The 21,414-nt window shown below is 37.6% G+C and overlaps 1 protein-coding gene across 2 annotated transcripts in view; it reads left to right on the top strand.

Annotated features, from left to right (window-relative positions):
• The window catches only part of fry (Protein furry), a 1,574,680-nt gene that overhangs the window by 1,471,384 nt on the left and 81,882 nt on the right, over positions 1–21,414 (top strand). Inside the window, exons 42-46 of one of the 2 annotated variants that reach the window (XM_068227610.1) lie at positions 1,087–1,227; positions 1,306–1,474; positions 6,972–7,156; positions 8,588–8,662; positions 20,776–20,802. In XM_068227610.1, coding sequence (XP_068083711.1) covers positions 1,087–1,227; positions 1,306–1,474; positions 6,972–7,156; positions 8,588–8,662; positions 20,776–20,802 — 597 coding nt within the window. The remainder of the gene's footprint in view (positions 1–1,086; positions 1,228–1,305; positions 1,475–6,971; positions 7,157–8,587; positions 8,663–20,775; positions 20,803–21,414) is intronic. The other variant, XR_011018272.1, reaches the window with a different exon arrangement.

The raw sequence follows: 21,414 nt of genomic DNA on the forward strand, positions 1-21,414 counted from the left end.
GTTAGCTGGAAAATTTATAATGTCCAATAACGGACCATTTATATTGGTATTATAAATTTACTCATTCGGAACAGATATTTCAGATTCCCTATGGGAATCAACATCTGTATCAGTGGTGCTTGTCACATTATCAGCAATGACAATGGCAGCAGATGTAATTTACCACCAAGTAGTGGTCTTGCATCTTGCTGCGGGGTCCAGAACATCATTAATAATAATAATAATAATAATAATAATAATAATAATAATAATAATAATAATAATAATGTTCTGGACCATCGTCAAAATGTGTGGAGCGCGCTGGAAACGGGTTCTGGCCGGGTAATGACTACGAATGCAGTCCGGCCGCGGCTTCAGTACCACCAAGGCACCCAAGAAGACACCACGCCGAATCTTCTCAAGGATTTGATCCATATTTAAAATGCTTATAGAAAAAGAAGGCAAACATTTAGGGACCCAACTGACTGGGCAGAATACCTGGAGCTAGCCCTGGAAGTACAAAATCGATTGCTGGAAAGAAAGATTGAAAAATGGGAGGAACTTTGCTGTCAGATCGCAAATTTAGGTGGATTATATATAAAATGTATATAAAAATGTATATAAAATATAAATTTCAGTATAATACCGTTGCGAAGCACAGGTATCTTGCTAGTGTATATATAACTTGATTTACCACTTGTTTGTTCCTTTCAATTACTTATTACTTGACTGACAGAAGTTTAAATAATCTCTGACCTCAGTTTCCAAGTGAGACTAATTAAAAATGTAATTGAATTATTCAGTATATTTCAGGCCACCACAAATGTTTAATGTTTTCTTAGGAGCATTCTCTGTCGAAAGGAGAGTTAAAGGAATCTCATTATAACCTACACTGGCCATATAATATGGTATCATGGTTACTTTGATGTAATGTAGTCTGTCAGTCAGTCAGTCAGTCAGTCAGTCAATCAATCAATCAATCAATCATCTGCATTGAGGGTTTTTGCCCAGGTGGTAAATTCCCTATCAATTGTTTCTTTTTTCTTAAACATTTTCAAATAACTTGGAAATATATACATAAATAATTCTGATCTTCCCCTACTGTAGGTTCTTGAAAAGGGCCCCACAGCAGTACAGCTTCCTGTCCTGAGTATTATTCATTGTATGCTGCACTATGTGGATCTGGCCTCAGCAGCAGCTCAACCCATCAATGCTGACCTCTTACGAGTCATAGCCAAGTATATCGAGGTGAGACCTTACTCTTCTTTTGTTTTAAAAGCAAAGAATGATAGAGAGCAGAAAATTTTATTAGTGACTTACTTTCAGGGTGCACATTACAAAGAAGCCCTGAAGATCTTGAAGTTAGTGGTGACTCGTTCATCCACACTGGTTGCTCCTCCGACCTCACTGCATTCGCAGCCGTGGGAACCCAGTGCCACCTCTCCACATCCTTCATTCACAGACAGCGAAATGTTTACCAAAAAGGAGTTGCCAGGTAAGCTTTTGTCATCCTTTGAACAAACAAGTATACTGATGTATTTGAAAGAAAAGTTATACAAACCCAAAACTCCATCATGTATGGGGGCAGGATTATAAAAGATTGATCTCAGCTGAGGTTGTTGTCATTTGAGGGTGTTTATATGTGATTATTCTGTGCCATTAGTTTCTGACACATTAAAGATGCAGATGCAGGACAAAATTTGGACACTCTAGCATTCTTTAAAATCTAAAGCAATTGAAGAGATGTGAGGTTTGTTCCTTATTGACATCACTTTATTCTCAGAAATGCCGATTTTTCTGTAATATTTGCTTTACCTCTTTTCAAGCTCCATTATATTGGATTGCAGGCTTTCAGTACAGTCTGTCATAAGGACCAAGTTGTTGGTATAGGCTAAACTGCTTAATTCATTTCCATAAAACTATACCTCTTCTTGCTAAACCTTTCAGTAAATGATCTATGTATACTATGAACAACTAACGTGAAACTTTACAGTCTTGTTTAACCCCTTGACACATACTGTATATCTGGTTCTGGCAGCCCCTCTGAGGTCTGAAATCACACTGGTTTTCATTCCACTTACTCTCCACTATTGATTTCACCTTCCTCTTGAAAATACCTGTGAACACCTTGCCTGATACACTGATCAATGTAATACCTCGATAGTTGTTTTACACTAAGAAGTTATTCAAAATATTTCTTCCATTTGTCTGGTGATTCCGTGGGATCTACAGTTAGTTCACTGGAATAATGATGATAATTTTTTTTTTTTACAATTGGCTTTACATCGCATGAACACAGATAGGTCTTATGGTGACGGTGAGACAGGAAAAGGCTAGGAGTGGGAACGGAGCAGCCTTGACCTTAATTAAAGTACAGCCCCAGCATTTTCCTGGTGTTAAAGTGGGAAACCACAGAAAATCATCTTCAGGGTTGCCGACAGTGGGGTTTGAACCCACTATCCCTCAAATGCAAGCTCACAGCTGTGCGCCCCTAACCACACGGCCAACTCACTCGGTAATCGATCACTGAGACATTGATGTTTCAAGCTGACAGTGTACGTCAACATGGGTGGATGTAAGGATGTGACAGAGTGGCAAAAATGGGCAATCATGTTTGGCTGTGCCATGGCCATACATTGCATGAAGTTGCTGGATTTGTTGGTGTTTTGCAGCGGAATGGTTCAATGTGTCTACAAGCAGTGGTGTACTACACGTTGCCATGAAACATGAGATCAGAATTGTGGTCGGAAAATGATCCTGACTGAGAGGGACCAGAGATGTGTTTCACGGCTTGTGAATCGAAATCGCTTCCAAACCTGACAGGAATTGCTGCAGTCAGTGAATGAACCTGTTAGCAAGAAAACATTGGGACGGGAACTGCATGCAATGAACATTTGGAGTCAATCGCCTCGCAAGAGGCCATTGTTCACATAGGCACGTAAAGCTGCGCGTCTTCAATGGGCTAGAAATCATCGAACATGAACAGTAGGTGAGTGGCGGAACATAATGTGGTGTGACAAATCACATTTTTGCCTGTATTCCAATGACGCACGTTGTCGAATACACTGAAGGCTAATTGAAGCATTTCATCCTGGATATGTGCAAGATTGGAGTTTAGCTGGAGGTGGGTCTGTGATGTTTTGGAGGTGTTTTTTTGTATCATGGATTGGGCTTGCTCACTGAGTTGATCACTAACATACACCAGCATGTTTATTTAAACATTCTGGATGGTCAAGTGTTGCCTTTCAGTCAACATGTGTATGATGAGTATGCAATTGATACCCCAAATTTTCAAGATGACAACAGCAAAGTTCATCAGCTGGACGCATATTTGACTGGTTTCGTGAACACTCCCCCACCCTATTACATCTCGATTGGCCTGCAAAATCACCTGACTTGAAACCCATTGAAAATGTATGGGACATGTTGGAACAGTGGGTAAAACGCCGACATCCCCGCAATTTGGTGGAATTGTGCAATCGAATCACCAGTGAATGGCTTAACCTGGATGCGACGTACCTGCACAACTTTGTGGACTCACTTCCTAACTGAATCTAAGCAGTTATGAAGTCCAGAGGTGGAGTTATAGGTTATTAAATGATGCTTATAATGATTTCTCCAGGGGTGACTAATTTTTTGTCCGTTGAGCTTATGTATGTACATTAGAGTTCAAAAGTATTTTGTAGCTAGTTATTGTCTGTTGTCAGCACTGTTACATGTAGAAACAGCAGGACAGAGCCTTCAGCTGAGTCATGCAGTGTAAAGTAGCTTGTTACTGTCATCGCATGCCTAAGATAGAGATACATTTAACTAGTATCCACAGAAAGACATTGGCTCATACAGTATTTTTGTGAATTAGTCCAAATAGTACATTGTATGATTTAGTGGGAATATGTTATATTTTATTTTTATCTTTAAATGTTGTGAATATGCCAAAACAGAAGGAATATTCTATCAATCTAAGACAGACTGCCTTAAATGGCTTCAAAGAAATGATATCCTAATCAAGTGTTGCTAGGGAGTTTACGATATCTCAACAGCTGGTAAGTGCATGGAATGAACATCAACAAGAAGAAGAAGAAGGTGTACATGACAGACTCAGATTGGGTCAGCCTCGGAAATCAATCATACAGGAGGACAGAAAAATCGGAAGCAATCTGTTACTGATACCAAATGATCTGTCAGGGAAATGAGGGATTGTTTACAAGAACACACAGCAAAACACCATTCAGCAGCTGCTGATTTAAATGGTACACAACCTGCAAGAAAACCACTGATCAGTCCAAAAAATAGAAAGGCAAGGGTAGAGTTTAAAAGAGTTATGTCAGATGGAGGAGTAAAGATTGGTCAGAGGTCTTACGGAGTGACAAAAGTTAGTTCAGCCTCTTCTCGTCTGGCAGTATCAGGTATATTCATTGACTAACAAACCAGAGAAACAATATATGATACCAAGCACTAACCACTAAAAATGGAGATGGTAGCAGCATGATGTGGGGTTGTTTTTCTAGACATAGCGTTTGTCATCTCATATGAATAGAAGGGATAATGGATCGCTTTGTGTATCGTAATATTCTGTCATATGATACCACATGGAAGGAAGAATATCCCTCAAAATTGGATATTTCAGCTGGACAACATCTAAAGCATTCCACCAGCCATGTGAGGAATTTGTTTTCAGAGAAGAAACTCAAACTTTTGGATTGGCTAACCCAAAGCTCAGACCTCAACCCCCATTGAACACATCTGGAAGAAATTGGACCATTGTGTACATTGTAGAAGTTACTCAAATAAGGATCAGTTCTTTGCAACTTTACAAGAGAAATGGACAATTTGTCATCCATATTTTGGCAGAAACATAGATTCTATACACAAAGATGTGGTGCTGTTATCAGTGCTCACAGATATGCAACTAAGTACCAAACTTGTACCTGAACATCTGACAATGTTTTTTGTGTATTGATGTATTGTTTTATGAGCAAAATACTTTTGATCCACAAAATTCTAAGTTTATACATTTGTAGAGGCTAGTTATTTTTAAATAAGAATTGTGTTAATACTAAATCGATAGCAAAATATGTACATGTGTTTACAAAGCCTCCATGGCTCAGGCGGCAGCATGCTGGCCTCTCACCTCTGGGTTCCATTGTTCAAATCCCAGCCTTCCATGTGAGATTTTTGCTAGACAAAGCAGAGGCAGGACAGGTTTTTCTCTGGGTACTCCAGTTTTCCCTGTCATCTTTCATTCCAGCAACACTCTCCAATCACTAAATTTTACACTATTGAGATTCTTCCGCCGTTTTGATACTTTATTTTTCCTTTTGGCAAATTTTTTATTTATATGCCATCAATGTAAAAAAGTTATGTCGGACAAACTGGGCGCAGTTTTACTGTAAGATATCAAGAACATGTCAATGCCGAAAGACATAAAAAATTTCCGCGATGGGCCAGCACATGAGTTTAACGGGACATCAATTTACAACCATAGAGCAGGACTTAACTATATTACATAAAATAAACAAAGGAGCTCTCCTTAATACTTTAGAAAATCTATATATTTATTTAGAACAAAAAAGTAATCAAGACAATAACCTCAATGAAACTATTGATAATAGAAACCCTTTATTTGAAGGGACATTGTCAAGTCTCGAAGCATTAGGCAAAAAACACAATACAAATAGTAGAAGGATAAACAAGACAGAGCCTCCGCCATTTTGTACATCCCCTCTACTCGGCCCTCCCAAAGTTGATGCCGTGACTGTAACCGACGCGCCCCCTCCCCTCTCCGCAGCCCCACCTCCCCATAGGGAGGAGCATACAACGGAATACACACACCGTTACTTCACCAGACGCAAAGCAGCATTAAACGTCCCTCCAGGGTCACAGTAGAATCGGAATTCAGCTATAGCAAGGTAAAGGAACTTTTTTATACATTCTATTATTACGCAAAGACACATGCTTTCGAACAAATTCCCACTACCGTATTTTATTTCATTTCAGAAATTTGAAACGAGGCTCCCTTCACATTAATAGATCAGCAATCAGCTCCAAAGTTTCCACATTAGACTCAATCAAAAGCACCATAAGCAAGCACACAACATACAACAACTTACCTGGAAGGAAAAGAAGAAAAACTTTCAACAATTCGAACAATGTTATGAAGTTAAACATTTTTTATAAAAATTTTAATTGCATACAGACTTTTTATGTAACATAGTGAAAAATTTTTTGAACAACTATTCTAATGAATAGACATAGTTTTAAGTCAATCAACCATGTAATCATCTGCGCTCATACCAGTAACACACTAACCCCACATTTTTAATATCATCTATCTTAATTCATATTTAGTTTTTAAGTGAATCAATGTATTTGTAAATCTATGTATTTAAAATCTTGACCATTCACCTAAGCCACTATAACAGCCGAGGATGTTCCTAAATAAGGAACGAAACATGTAAAAAAAAAAAAAAAGTTAACATATAAATAAAAATTTTGCCAAAAGGCAAAATAAAGTATCAAAACGGCGGAAGAATGTAAAATTTAGTGATTAGATTTTGATACAGAAAATAAAGCTGATTACTTGCAACACTCTCCAATATCATTTCATTTCATCTGTCATTCATTAATCATTGCCCCAGAGGAGTGTGGCAGGCTTTGGCAGCTGGCACAGTTCCTATCCTTGCTGCTAGATGGGGGCTTCATTCATACCATTCCTGACCTGGTTGAATGACGGAAAGCAGGCTGTGGATTTTCATTTTCATGCGTTTACATTGGTAACTGATATTTTGTCATTTAACTGTTTACTTAAAGGAATTGTGAACAAATGCTACCCAAAAAGCACTTTTTAGCACTTAGTGTGTGTGTGTGTGTGTTTTATATAGTACTGGAGGAAATGGGGACACTTTTGGAAACTTTATAATTTTCTGCATCTGAATCTCCCGTGTTATGATTGAATCTGGATATATCTAACTGTATATGACTATAATCCACAGGCCGCACTATGGAGTTCACTTTTGACCTGTCTCAGACTCCAGTGATAGGGCGACGTTTTCTAGTCAAAGTTGATGAGAAAGTTCCTGTGACTGGTGGAACAGCTTCATCTCCTCGTCGCTCTGTCTCCTTGTCTCCTGCAGATAATGTGAGCATTGCTGGGTGGAAGCGCCCTTGGATGTCACAGGTAGGTCAACGTAATATGCAGTAGTACTAGTGTAAGCTGATCACAAGAGGTGTTATCAAAATTTGATCAGATTAAAAAGTTTATTTTGAATTTCGAATGTAAGGTATTACACAGAAAATTTTTATTCTAGAGATAATTTAAGTATTCAAGAATTAACTCAGCATTGAAATGGGCTGGCTGGACATAAGATGTTTAACTAAGTACATCATATTGAAGAACTGTGGTTCTTAGAAGACTCTGGTTCAAATCTTGATGCCACATGGAGTATGGATTTTCCCAGGAATTTTCCATACTCTCCTCTGTTAAAGGCTAAAATGAAACTATTTTAAGTCAGTTTAACTCCCTACTTCAAATGAATTACAATTATTCACTCCAGCTCAGATGTTCAGCAATGCTGTCTATTAGACAACTTTTGCTCAGCAAGTACGATGACTTACGTCTGCCAAGACTTGATCAACATTTTTAGTCCATGTAGATAAAGTTTATTCCTGGCGAGACTATGATACCAAAGCTGAATAATGTGGCCTTGGGCTATGGACTATGGCATCCTCTGTGAACTGTTTTCTATATGGCTTTCTCATGTTTATTTTGGATGCCAGCAACTTGTTTGGTGAATCTGTAAAGAACCTGGAAATACTGATCATACTGATCATCTGAGACACAGTGAAGTGCTGAAGCACAACAAGGTGAAGGCTAAACAATGTTTTAAAATCACATTACTGTCAGCTGTCACTGTAAGCCTCTCCTAGTCATACAGGTTTAGTTTGTAGCTCCCTTACATTAGAACAGCATCCTCCAACTCATTCTGGATTTGTATGACCAGTATTTTTTTTCTTACTTCTAACTTACTCATCCATCATTAGTATCTTTCTTTTCAATGCTGATGACACTAGGTTAGAGGGTCTTGTTACTCTCTAGATATGAAACCTATTGAACATGTTTTAGATTGATTAAAACAAACACTCTGTTTGTCCTGACTGGACATAATTGTTATTAAAGAGTGGAACAAATTAGAGCAACAGTAACTTGATGGTCTCGAGAATAAGTACATTAAGGATAAAACTCTGCTTCACAAATTATCAAGTATTAAGTGTTTTAAGGTGGACATACATAATGTAAATTGTGAAATAATGCTCTGATGTTTTACAGATGTTTGTTCATTTATCTCTTGGTGAGCAGTAGATACCATATTGCAGATATATTAAATTTACAAGTCTCATCTCCATTCTTGTCTTAAAATGTCATGAAATGTTCAATGCATGGATGAAACCAAATATTTCTCCCCCTCTCTCTCTGTGTGTGCACGCATACACTGATACATAACAAACTCGACATTTAAGTATCTCCTTTTCTATATTTTATATTCAATTTTACAGTTGTACATGTGTGTGTGTGTGTGTGATGTAATCAGCTTAACTTCTGATTTTTCAGGGTCGAGTTCGAGAATGTCTAGTCAACTTACTGACCACCTGTGGCCAGAGAGTGGGTTTGCCCAAAAGCCCTTCTGTAAGTAATGCATCCTCTACAGCCGTGTTAATTTTACAAGAATCTGTTTTTAACTCGCATGTGGTTAGCTGTTACTTGGTTTTAGTATTGGGGACTAGCAGTTGTGATGGAATGAAACATGTAGTGCAATGTTTCTGTGTTAGTTGTATCATCACAGTATCAATGGATATAAATCTAAATGTTACCTGCATACCAGTGGAGTGTGTATTGACGTGGCAACTTGTTTTTTAGAGACTCTGGTTCAGTTTCCTCTCTACCTTTGAATATTTTATTTTTAAACTTCTTATAAAATTTTTCTTCTCCCTGTCCATCAAGTGGTTTAATTTGTCTTAATATCTATGAGTTGTAAATGTTTAAAGTTTAATGACTTAATTGATTTGTAGAAAAGACGTTGCGAAGAGAAATTTAGTTTTTCAAATACATTTATATTTTAATGGAAATTTTGAAATAATTTTTACCAATTCATTACAATATTATTTTTATGTAGGCCAGTTTCATAGTGCAGATTGCAGTATTGAACCACAGGATCTTACAATAATCATAACATTCATGATGCGTATCATTGCACCTTGAAAAACTGCTATGTAATATTTCAGCTTAGAACTCGGACCAGAAAGGTTATGTCATTTAAGATTCAGTCTTGCCATCATTGTTGTAAGTGATAGATGTGCTGCGAGTCAGTATTTCTCCCTTCAACATTGTCACACAACAGTATTTTGAGGCACAATGACAATATATCGAGCTCCCAGAAAGAAGCATAGCACATTAACGTATCACATTATATGGAAGTGCTACCTAACATTGTGAGGGAAGTTTAGATTTGTCAGGTTAATACATTTCTCTGATTCAAGATTTAAGTCACCATCATCATCATCATCTTTTTTGATTGCTTTATCCATTCCAGATGTTGGCTATCACCATAGCTATCTTTGATTTGCTGAGCACAGTTTTGAAGAATTGAGTAGAGTTCAAGTCATACCGTTCCTTCAGATCCACCAACCAAGAAATTTGTCTTCTATCAAGTCCTTTTCTACTTTCCCATTTTTCTTTGGTTCTGACTTGTAGAAGCTTTTATTTTTAGTCATTCCTCACAATGTGCTCAACCTCAGAACTTGAGGCTGCATGTTAAAAAGAAGCATGCATGGTCAATGAGATTTATAGTTCTATGAAGAAACTTCTCATTTGCAATATGGTTGGTCTAAAAGATCCTCAAGTTTTTCCTTTATACCCACATTTTAAAAGCTTGAATCTTCTTCTCTCTAGCTGCACCATGAGCCCTTGTTTCAATGCCATATAAAAGGGTTGAGAAGCTCGTATCTTAATGATCCTCTTCTTTAGGTCTAGCCTCAGGTCATATAGTAGGCATTTCATCTTCATGAAAGCAGTTCTTAGAATCTCTTGTGTGTTTGCCATGTAAAAGAGGCAAACTGTAGAAAATCTTTGTTTCACAAAAACTCAGCGTCCTCAGAAGAGAAACTCGACTGACCGTGACTGTGACTATTCTAACAATGCTGAAAGGTTTGAAATCAATTGACCAGTACTCTGTTGATGAAATACTGTTGTTCCTCACCAGATGGCTCAGTATGATTTTTGTTATATTTCAAGAAAGAATTTATGTCCCCATATTTTCTCTAAGTGTTATGTTTGTTTTCATGTCTACATATTTTCATCCACATGACACTCAACCACAACCCGCTGTAGATCTTCCATGCTTCCTGCTTTTGATACAGTGTATTCAGTGTACCTACGAAATGTTATTAAAGATTTCTCCTTTATCTTTGAAGCCATGCTTCAATATCTCTAGAGTTCCTTGAAAATTTGTACACAATACAGGTTGAACAGGACTGGGAAAAGTATCCATCCTTGTCTCACTTTTTGTGTTATTAAAACTGGCTTCTGATATCCTGCCATCAACATGCACTGTTGCATGATGTTCCCACTAATGATTTCTAATTATTCTAATATCATTTTCACCTACTACGGTGTTTCTGAAAGCATTGATCATTTGGTCACACAGTCATCAATCAAAGGCTTTAGCGTAATCCAAGATTGAAACTGAACTTGCATGAAATGTGAAGGCTCATGGATCCCCAAGCCACTTTGAAAACGGAAGTGATTGTTTACTTTACATTTGCTTTCTTCAGGAGGGTGATAGAAAAAGAAAGCTGGAACACAGGAAAAGGGAAGAGACATAAGATGAATATTGATGTTAAAAGAGTAGGAACACAGGAGATTATTTTACGCATGTTATTGCAATTATCGTGCTGATCCTCACAAATCCTTTATGATTAGCAGTGGTAATATGTGAATGTTTCTATGGACATTCTATTTATACCTAGTTCCTAGATTTTGTATCTTATTGTTATATGGGTAACATGCAAATATTTTAAATTCATCCTCCACACTTGTTACTAACATACATCTGCAGGAAGAAGTAAAATAAACATTCTGTTAATTTATTGGACAAAAATTAGTCCATTTCAAATCTAGCTGCTTTGAAATTGGATTGGGGTTCAGTATACAATATAGTAGGCTCTGTAGGTAAAATCAGTGTGATAGAAATTTTGTTGTCAGAGATAAGGATACATTACACATGTAAGACCTAGTTTGGAAGGTTAATGATCGTTTTATTAAATTCACTTTGAGAATTATGTATGCAAGAATTTATTTTTTATTCTTTTGACAAAAATTAATCTTCCATTAATTTAGGACATGTGGAATAAACAATGCAGGTATTTAAGATTTTTTTAAAATATCATATAATAGACTGCCTTAATAAAATCATCATATACTTTTCCATTAGATTTCTGCTGGTAGTGAAATAAAATTTGTCTGTTTAATTACCTATGTCTAAATTCTTTACACAGTGAAGTGATATTCACACAGTAATTTATACCAAGACTATCACATTTGCAGCAATGTTGAAACCTCATCAAGAGTGGCCTTTAATGAGTATTCAGAAGTATCTAGGATTTATGAACTTATTTTGCAATGTTGGTCTTTGGTATGAAATGACAACATTATTTTGATGCAGTGTTCATAAATTATATAATAGAAACCGTCAGACTTACAATGTTGAGAGTGTATGCATTTTCCTCAGTTCCCAGTCTTGTATCACTAAGTCTCAAGATAGACTCAGATGCCAAAAGAGTAGTGTTACAAAAATGTTGTAAAGTTTGGGCTGGGAAGACTTGGGAGTAAGGAGATAAACTGACTAAGCAGTGCTGTCAGTGGAGATATGGCATGGAATGACGTTATTGGATGAATAAGCTTGAGTGAAGCTTTCTAAAGTAGGAAAGATCTTAATATGAAGATAAAGTTGGAAATCAAGAAGACAAATTGGGGCAAATATTAATTTATAAGATGAGGAATAAGTGACGGGAATAATTGATCAAGGGAATCTGTAATATATTTCCAAGTTATTTGAAAACATTAAAAAAAAAAAAAAGGGGGGGGGGGGCTAGGTAAACAATTGATTGGGAATGCACCACGTGGGTGACAGTCCTCATTGCAGATTATTGATGACTGATTGATGATTGAATAAATCATATATAAAGAAATAGGAACTTAGGACAAAAATATAACTAATAGATTTCTTTTCATTTCTGAATGGGGTGACATGCTGCTGAGTGACATCCATTCTCTTATGTATAAAATAAATGTTTAAAGACTGCTGGTGTGTATTGCTATCTTAGGTGAAGGTTTAGTATCAGCTCAAACTTAATTTCATCCTAAATTTTAATTAAAGCTACTTTGTGCAGTGTCCTCGGATATCTTCATCATGAAAGGGAAGTTTTATGTTATAATCTTTACCTAATCATATTTCCTATGAACCAAGTCTAGCCTTATTCCATGCTCTGCAATAGTACCAGTTGTTTGTTTTTTTTTTTTCTTTTCTGTTTGGCATTTGCTTGCCCTGTGATGAACAAAGCCTTTCATAATTTATTGCTCTTTCATTTTATCTTTTTTTTAAAAATTAATTGATGTAAAGTTCCCTTCTCCAGAAAAATATTTATGTGAATTTTCCTGTTATTACAATATTCCAGGTGTGGATTGCAGATTTTATTTTTTACTGAGAAGGCCCATAAAGTATTAAGATATTTCAAACATTCTTATAGCCCAGCCACACTCATTCTTCTTACTCATGATAAATTCTGTTGCAAATCATATAGATAGTATTTTGCAATATTTAGGTGAATTGGGAATTACTTTCATCGTTCTGGACAAATTTCTCTTAAGATATGGGTATTTTGTAGGTGGTGCCATATCAGAAGCTATGGCAGTAAGAAACGGCTTAAGAAGTTCTCCAAGGTATTTGACCAGATTGTAGGTTGGGGAACCCACATAGGGGAACGTACTTCAGTTTTCATGGCACAATATATAAACAAATGGATGGTGTAGTGTTGTCATTGGTTTGCCACTAACACTGGCCATCACTAATTTCAGTAGGCAGGATTTTGAAGTGTGCTGTCTTCAATCTTCCACACTCAAGCCTTCCATCTGGTTGAGATATGTCAATACATTTGTTATTTGACCCCATGCTGCACACCAACTATCCATATTTCTGGATCACTTAAACAGCTTACGTTCAGACATTAAATTTACCATGGAGACTGAACGTGGAGGATGTTTGTCATCTGATGGAAATTTGGGTCATTCAGTTTACCAAAAACTCACCAATACTAATAGATACATTCATGGGACCTCTCACCACCATCCTTAACAAGAGCATCCTGTGCTTAACACCCTTGTCAGCCGAGAAAGGGAAATTTGTGAACAGGATAAGTTAAACAATGAACTCGAATTCTTAACCAAAGCATTCCTGAGCAATGGGTATTCTGTGAAACAGATTGATGAAGTGCTACATTCTAAGCCAAAAGACAGATTGTCATGTGATTCTCGTCCTTTGAGCCTGGCCTTCTTGCCATACATACAGTCCGTCATGGATAGGATTGGCAATACAGTCAAACCTCTGTAGAACAATGATAAACCCGGGTACAGCAATAATTTTATATGGTCCCGGCAGATTTCCTATATTTACTATGTTAATTACCCCTCATTAGAACAATGAAGTAATTTTGGTAACACCCTGTTATAACGAAGACAAAGTTTGGAGGATCTTACTATTTTCTGATTCTAAGAATCTGACCCTAACAGTACACATTGTTTGTTAAACCTCATGACCTTCAGCGCTGTATTCTTAGAAGCTTCACTACATACTTTGCTGGCAGTAAGCAGGTAGCGAATAGCTGCGGTAAGCTGTGCTCAGCGGCAAGTGGCAAGAATCAAAGAGCTCCTGTATTTGAAACAGTGTTAACTGTTGTAGTCTTGAGCTCGTACGAAGTTTACAGATGGCACAGATCACATAAATAAATGTTTTTAAGGTGATAAATACATTTTGGACTTGGCTAATGAGATTTGGACAATAGCTGGAACTCGGAAGCAGATAAATTTAGAGACTAAACTGGAAGTTTTCAAAGACATTGATAACAGGATGAAACAGGTAGATTTGGCGAGGAAGTATGGACTTGCACAATCGACGTTGGCTACGTTCCTCAAAAAATGGAAAGAAATTGAAGAAAGTTTTCTAGATAGCAAGTTTAACCTTTCAAGAAAAAGAATGAAGACGGCTGCTGCTGACAATGTGGGCAGTACTACACTGCGGTGGTTTAATGAGATCTGTGTGCAGAACATTCCAATTAATGGCCCCTTGATATGTCAAAAAGCCTTCGATTTTGCTAAGTTGCTTGGCGATTCTAACTTTCAGGCACGTAAGGGATGGCTGTGGAGGTTTAACCCTTTATTGCATGAATTATTTTTTGTTTTCGTTTGGTGAAGAAAATTTCAAGCTTCAATGTTCAACTTACGCTCAGTGTTTTAGATTTCCCAGCAATTCTTAACTGGGGCTAATAGCTTAACACTCGTATGTGATGTGGATTGCCATAACGGGGTATATGTACGATTTTTCACGATTTCCCGCTAAGCTTTTAAAAGCACGTAAAATAAATGGTGGTTGGTACGCGTGGATGCTGACGGGGTGGAAGGAGTACCTTTGGCTGTAGGGCTGTTTTGTCTTATGTTATGTAAAAAAAAAAACAAGGCATCACTGGTATATGTCTTTAAATGACTGTACAGTTAAAGGTGTGCCGGAAATATACCTCTGTCCACAATCTGTATCCATTTATACAGGTGAAAAGTTGTATGTTGCCTGAGGGCAACAGTATGCAGTAAAGGGTTAAGGAGTGGATGGGATAATTTTTAAAGTGATTTCATGCGAAGAAAAATCTGCACCTTTAGGTGATGCAGTATGATGGTGGAAAAACACCATGTGAAAACTGCTGGAAAAGTACGGTCCTGAAAACGTACAATGCAGTTGAGATGGGATTGTTTTACTAGCTGATGCCAGAGAAGATGATGGCCTTTAGAGGAGAAAAATGTAAAGGAGAAAAACAATCTAAATCTAAATGGAGTGAACAAAATGTGTTTCATTAATTGTATTTTAATGATCTTTTTCATCAGAAGAGTACTGTATATACTGCATTTTTGGTACAGTAGGTACAGTACTTTAGTAGTCACTATTTAACAAAACCTCATTATAACATTAACCCTGCTATAACAATATTAATTTTAAGGTCCCCTGGATATTGTTCTATTGAGGTTTGACTGTATTCTCAGAAGGCACAATATCAAGACCATCTTTAAGCCTAATATCATCATAGGCAATTAATTGTGATCTGTTAAAGATCCTGTTGGTTTAAACTGGGCTGGAATATATACTATTCCTTGTTTCTGAAGATCTGTTTATGTTGGCCAAATATGTACAGTGGGGGGGAGGGGGGGGGTAACTACGAGGATTAATGAGCATCACCGGCACTTACCATCTTTGCTAGCTAGTGAAGTCTGCTGTGGCAGAGCATGTCATAAATAACAACCATCAAATCATTTTTGATACAACATCTGCCATTTGTAAAGAGAAACGTAGTTACATCTAGAATCATTTGTGAGGCAATAGAAATTGCTAAACATCCAAATAATTTTAATAAAGAGAACGGCTATATATGAAGGGGTGTCAGATAATAACTGGAATTATTTTTTTGTGTTTCAATAATCTCTCGCGGAGTCTGCAGGAAAGGTCTGACCATGAATGATACAGTGCGAAGCACGTAACTCACCTCAGGCTTCTCAGTTGCAGAGAACCAGGTGAGGAAGGAGGCTGTTTTCACTGTATCCAACATGGATCTCAAGTAGCAGCAGCATGCTACAATTAGATTTTGTGTTTTCCTGGATAAAACTCCAACACAAACAGTGGAAATGTTGCTTACAGAAAGGAAACCATGAAAAAGATGCAAGTTTTTGAGTGGCACAAACGCTTTAAGGAGGGTAAAACTGATCTTGAGGATGCTTCACACCCCAGAAGACCTTCAACTTCGAAAACCGACATCAATGTGAATGCAATTGATGTCATGTTGCTGGAAGACAACCGTTTAACAACCGTGTTTAATCACCGCTTACAAGGACAGAATAGCGCTATATTGAGTTCAGGTGTACTCAACAAACCATCAAGAAAGCACTTTGGGGAGTGTTTTGAACAGTGGACTGACTGCTGTAACCATTCTATTGTGTCTGAGGGAGAATTCTTTAAAGGTCTGTAAGTGAATTTGAATAAAGGTAGCCAGTATTTTGTTGTAATAAAATAATTCCAGTTATATTTTGACATAGTTCATGGTGTGGGTCACTATAGTCATGGCCTAGCTCATGAACCAAAGACAACAGCTGAGTGGCCTAGTAAGTGGTCCTGAGAGTCAGGATGCCAGTTGCTACAGAATGGAAGTGGGCTTCTCAAACATATTCTGAGTCTTGGCCTTCCTTATGCTCAGGCAGATAGGGCTATACAATCCATTGATGGTCCCTAACCCGTTAAGAGGAGAGATCTTCACTTGGACTATGTGTAAGTAAGGTAGCATCCTGCTTCGTGAATTTACCGAACTTGGAACATTTTAAGCAAGCCTCGGACCTATGGGAGTAAGGAGTCCCACTCCCACTTGACTTGGCGAACGAAATGGAATTCAATGGGGAGCTATTAATGGGGCTTATGGAAGAAAGTAGAACTGGCTGAGTCAGCAAAGAGGGTGCATCTGGATGTGCTAGGAGTAAGTGGTATTCAGTAAGGGAAGATAACGATGAAGAGAGAGGAGATTATAAAGTGTACTTGACAGATGTTAAAAAGGGAAGGGCAGAGTCTGGGATAGGGCTGTTAATCAGGAATACTATTGCACACAACATACTTTCTGTTAAGCACATAAATGAATGAATGATGTGGGTAGATTTGGCAGTTGGAGGAATTAGGTCGAGAATTGTCTTGGTGTATTCACCATGTGAGGGTGCAGATGAGGGTGAAATTGACAACTTTTATGAAGCATTGAGTGACATCGTAGTCAGGGTCAAAACCAAGGATAGGATAGTGCTAATGGGCAATTTCAATGCGAGAGTTGGAAATAGAACTGAAGGATACAAAAGGGTGATTGGTAAATCTGGGGAAGATATGGAAGCTAATGGGAATGTAAAGCATTTGCTGGACTTCTGTGCTAGTATGGGTTTAGCAGTTACGAATACATTCTTCAAGCATAAGGCTATTCACCGCTACACATGGGAGGCTAGGGGCATCAGATTCATAATGGACTATATCTTAACCGACTTCAAATTCCCAGGAAATCTGTTAGGAATGTATGGGGCTTTCAGGGATTTTTATGATCTGCAGTGAACTAAGTATCTCTAGACCTAGGATAGAGAAAGTCAAATCTGTCTGCAAATGAATAAGGGTAGAAAATCTCCAGGACGAGGAAATTAGACAGAAGTACATGGATATAATTAGTGAGAAGTTCCGAACAGTGAACGGTAAGTGGGTTCAGGATATAGAAAGAGAATGGGTGCCATAAAGGATGCTGTAGTAGCAACAGCAAGGGAATGTCTAGGAACAACTGTGTGTAAAGATGGAAAAGAGTGAACATCTTGGTGGATGATGAAGTGAGAACAGCTTGCAAACGTAAAAAGAAGGCTTATCAGAAATGGCTCCAAACAAGGGCCAATGCAGGCAGGGAATTGTACATAGATGAAAGAAACAGAGCGAAACAAACAGTTGTTGAATCCAAAAAGAAGTTATGGGAAGATTATGGTAATAACCTGGAAGGGCTAGGTCAGGCAGCAGGGAAACCTTTCTGGACAATAATAAAGAATCTTAGGAAGGGAGGTAAAAAGGAAATGAACAGTGTTTTGGTTATTGCAGTCGAACTCATAATAGATCCTAGGGAATCACTGGACAGGTGGAGGGAATATTTTGAAAATCTTCTCAATGTAAAAGGAAATCTTCATGGTGGTGTCACAAATAACGGAGCTCATGGGGAGGAGGAAAATGATGTTGGTGAAATTAAAATTGAGGAAGTGGAAGGGATGGTAAATAATCTCCATTGTCACAAAGCAGGAGGAATAGATGAAATTAGACCTGAAATGGTTAAGTATAGTGGGAAGGCAGGGATAAAATGGCTGCATAGAATAATATTAGCATGGAGTATTGGTAAGGTACCCTCAGATTGGACAAAAGCAGTAATTGCACCTATCTATAAGCAAGGAAACAGGCAGGATTGCAACAACTATCGAGGTATCTCATTGATTAGAATACCAGACAAAGTATTCACTGGTATTTTGGAAGGGAGGGTGCGATCAGTGGTTGAGAGGAAGTTGGATGAAAACCAGTGTGGTTTCAGACCACAGAGGGGCTGTCAGGATTAGATTTTCAGTATGCGCCCAGTAATTGAAAGTGCTACGAGAGGAATAGAGAGTTGTGTTTATGTTTCGTAGATCTAGAGAAAGCATATGACAGGGTACCAAGGGAAGAGTTGTTCACCATATTGAGGGACTATGGGATCAAGGGTAGATTATTAAAATCAATCAAAGGCATTTATGTTGACAATTGGGCTGGAATGAGAATTGACGATGGAATAAGTTCTTGATTTAGGGTACTTGCAGGGGTTAGACAAGGCTGTAATCCTTCACCTTTGTTGTTCGTAGTTTACATGGATCATTTGCTGAAAGGTATAAAGTGGCAGGGAGGGTTTGAGTTAGGTGGAAATGTAGTAAGCAGTCTGGCCTATGCTGATGACTTGGTCTTAATGGCAGATTGTGCCTAAAGGCTGCAGTCTAATATCTTGGAACTTGAAAATAGGTGCAGTGAGTATGGTATGAAAATTAGCCTTTCGAAGACTAAATTGATATCAGTAGGCAAGAAATTCAACAGAATTGAATGTCACATTGGTGATGCAAAGCTGGAACAGGTAGATAATTTCACGTATTTAAGGATGTGTGTTCTCCCAGGATGGTAATATAGTAAGCAGGATTGAGTCAAGGTGCAGTAAAGGTAATGCAGTAAGCTCATAGTTGCAATCAGCAGTATTCTGTAAAAAGGAAGTCAGCTCCTGGCAAAACTATCTTTACATCGGACTGTTTTCAGACCAACTTTGCTTTACGGGAGCGAAAGCTGGGTAGACTCGGGATGTCTTATTCATAAGTTAGAAGTAACAGACATGAAAGTAGCCAGAATGATTGTTGGTACAAACAGGTGGGAACAATGACAGGAGGGTACTTGTAATGAGGAGGTAAAGGCTAAGTTAGGAATGAACTTGATGGATGAAGCTGTATGCATAAACCGGCTTTGGTGGTGGGGTCATGTGAGGCAAATGGAGGAGGATAGGTTACCTACGAGAATAATGGACTCTGTTATGGAGGGTAAGAGAAGTAGAGGGAGACCAAGACGATGATAGTTAGACTCAGTTTCTAACGATTTAAAGTTACGAGGTATAGAACTAAATGAGGCCACAGCACTAGTTGCAAATAGAGGATCGTGGCGACTTTTAGTTAATTCACAGAGGCTTGCAGACTGAACGCTGAAAGGCATAATGGTCTATAATAATGATGTATGTATGTATGTATGTATGTATGTATGTATGTATGTATGTATGTATGTATGTATGTATGTATGTACATACAGTATGTATGTATGTATGGTATTTTTTGACACCCCCTCATAGTGAGTAGAACATTGGCTATCCTCCATAGTTAAGTCAACATCTTTCTCCTTGGCTCTGGCAGTCCTGGAACAAACTACCTTTGTAACAAATTCTTTCTGTCTTGAATTACTACGGAGTAACAATTGCCACTAACAGTTTTCATTATACATTATCATTGCTCTGAAGGAGGTCTTGTTTGCAAGATTGAAACGTGTCAGCATTTAATAAGTGTAACATGATTTAGTATTCCCAAAACAATATTAGGTCATTTAGTGGTCGTGAAAGTCTACGTTTTAACACTTATATGTTTTGAAGGTCCTTTACTATTATTACTGCTCCACACAAAATCCTCCAGATTTTCTTAAAATTACAGACATTTTGTACTCCTATTGTATAGTATGCTGCTGACTTAGCAGCCCTCTCAATTTTTTTCTTCTGTGTCTTCCAATTTGTTTGCTTTATTGTTAATATAATATGTTTTACATTTTTCTGCCATAACAAGATAAAAGTGAAGAGCATACAGACTGATTACCAACAGAAATTTTCATTTTTTTATGGAGAAACTAGACCAATAACAGTGTTTATGATGCTCTGTTGTCACATTATTCGTATTAAAGTTAGAAATGACCGTTTATCTGATCAGTCACTAGTTATTTTAGCTGAAAGAATTACAGGAAGTGGAAATCCTAGCTAACCACTTTGTTGGGAAAATCTAGTGTTTCTGAAAAGTGATGGGCATATGCTGGCCTCTCAGCCTCTCCACCAAATCCACACCTGGCATAATCCCTCTCTCACCTTCACCCAGTAATTCAGACTGCTCATTTTGTAACTTGTATGTGTCTGCATCTCTCATTTCCAGCATGAGGATGGTGATTTGAATGCCCTGTGTGTTGATCCCATCATTTCTGCTCCTCTGTTTCTTTCTAATTTGAACCTTTAAAGATAATATTTTTTAATGGGAGTTTTCTCAATTTGGCACCATTTTTAAGTAGATTTTTTTTAATACTGGATCTCTCTGTTTTCCATATCTGATGGTGGTTGTCCTGTATCTAGGATGGTTATATTAACACAATTAATAAGGTAAAACTAACACAAACATTTACTGCTATATTAAATGCTTTTGGTGGTGGATAAGTGCATGACTCCTGGCTTGGTTAAAGCAACTGGGTAAAGTTTATTTCCTGGTTCCCAGTTGTGTATGCAGCAAAATTTTGTAAGTTATTTGCACATTTGGATTACAACACTAAAAGGCTTCATTATCTTAACAAGTTCTCTTTTTGTACATATTAATGTATTTATTTAAATTGATGAAGCAGTCTGACAAATACATACCTTTCCTTAATTGCTTTGATCTCTGTACCACAAAGGCCAGATTTTTTTCCATTTTTGTTTTCTCTTAATTTTCTTTTGGCTACCAAACACTTGATCATGACTCAGCAGAAAAATATCTGCCAGTATATCTACATCCTCTGTAATTTCAAAATGGAAAATTGTTCCCTTTGGACCTCTTGACCACGGTTGCATTTTGAGGAGTGTCATATTTCGGGACTGTGCAATAAACGTATGATACCCCTGCCTCCACCTATACTAGGAGAGGTTAATACTATGTGACCACCATTCAATCTTGCAAAGTCTTCCATATAGTACTTGAATTTTCGAACCCCCTCAAAATGTGAAACCATAACATAATTG

This window comes from Anabrus simplex, chromosome 5, assembly GCF_040414725.1.
Source record: "Anabrus simplex isolate iqAnaSimp1 chromosome 5, ASM4041472v1, whole genome shotgun sequence".
Lineage (NCBI taxonomy): Eukaryota > Metazoa > Arthropoda > Insecta > Orthoptera > Tettigoniidae > Anabrus > Anabrus simplex.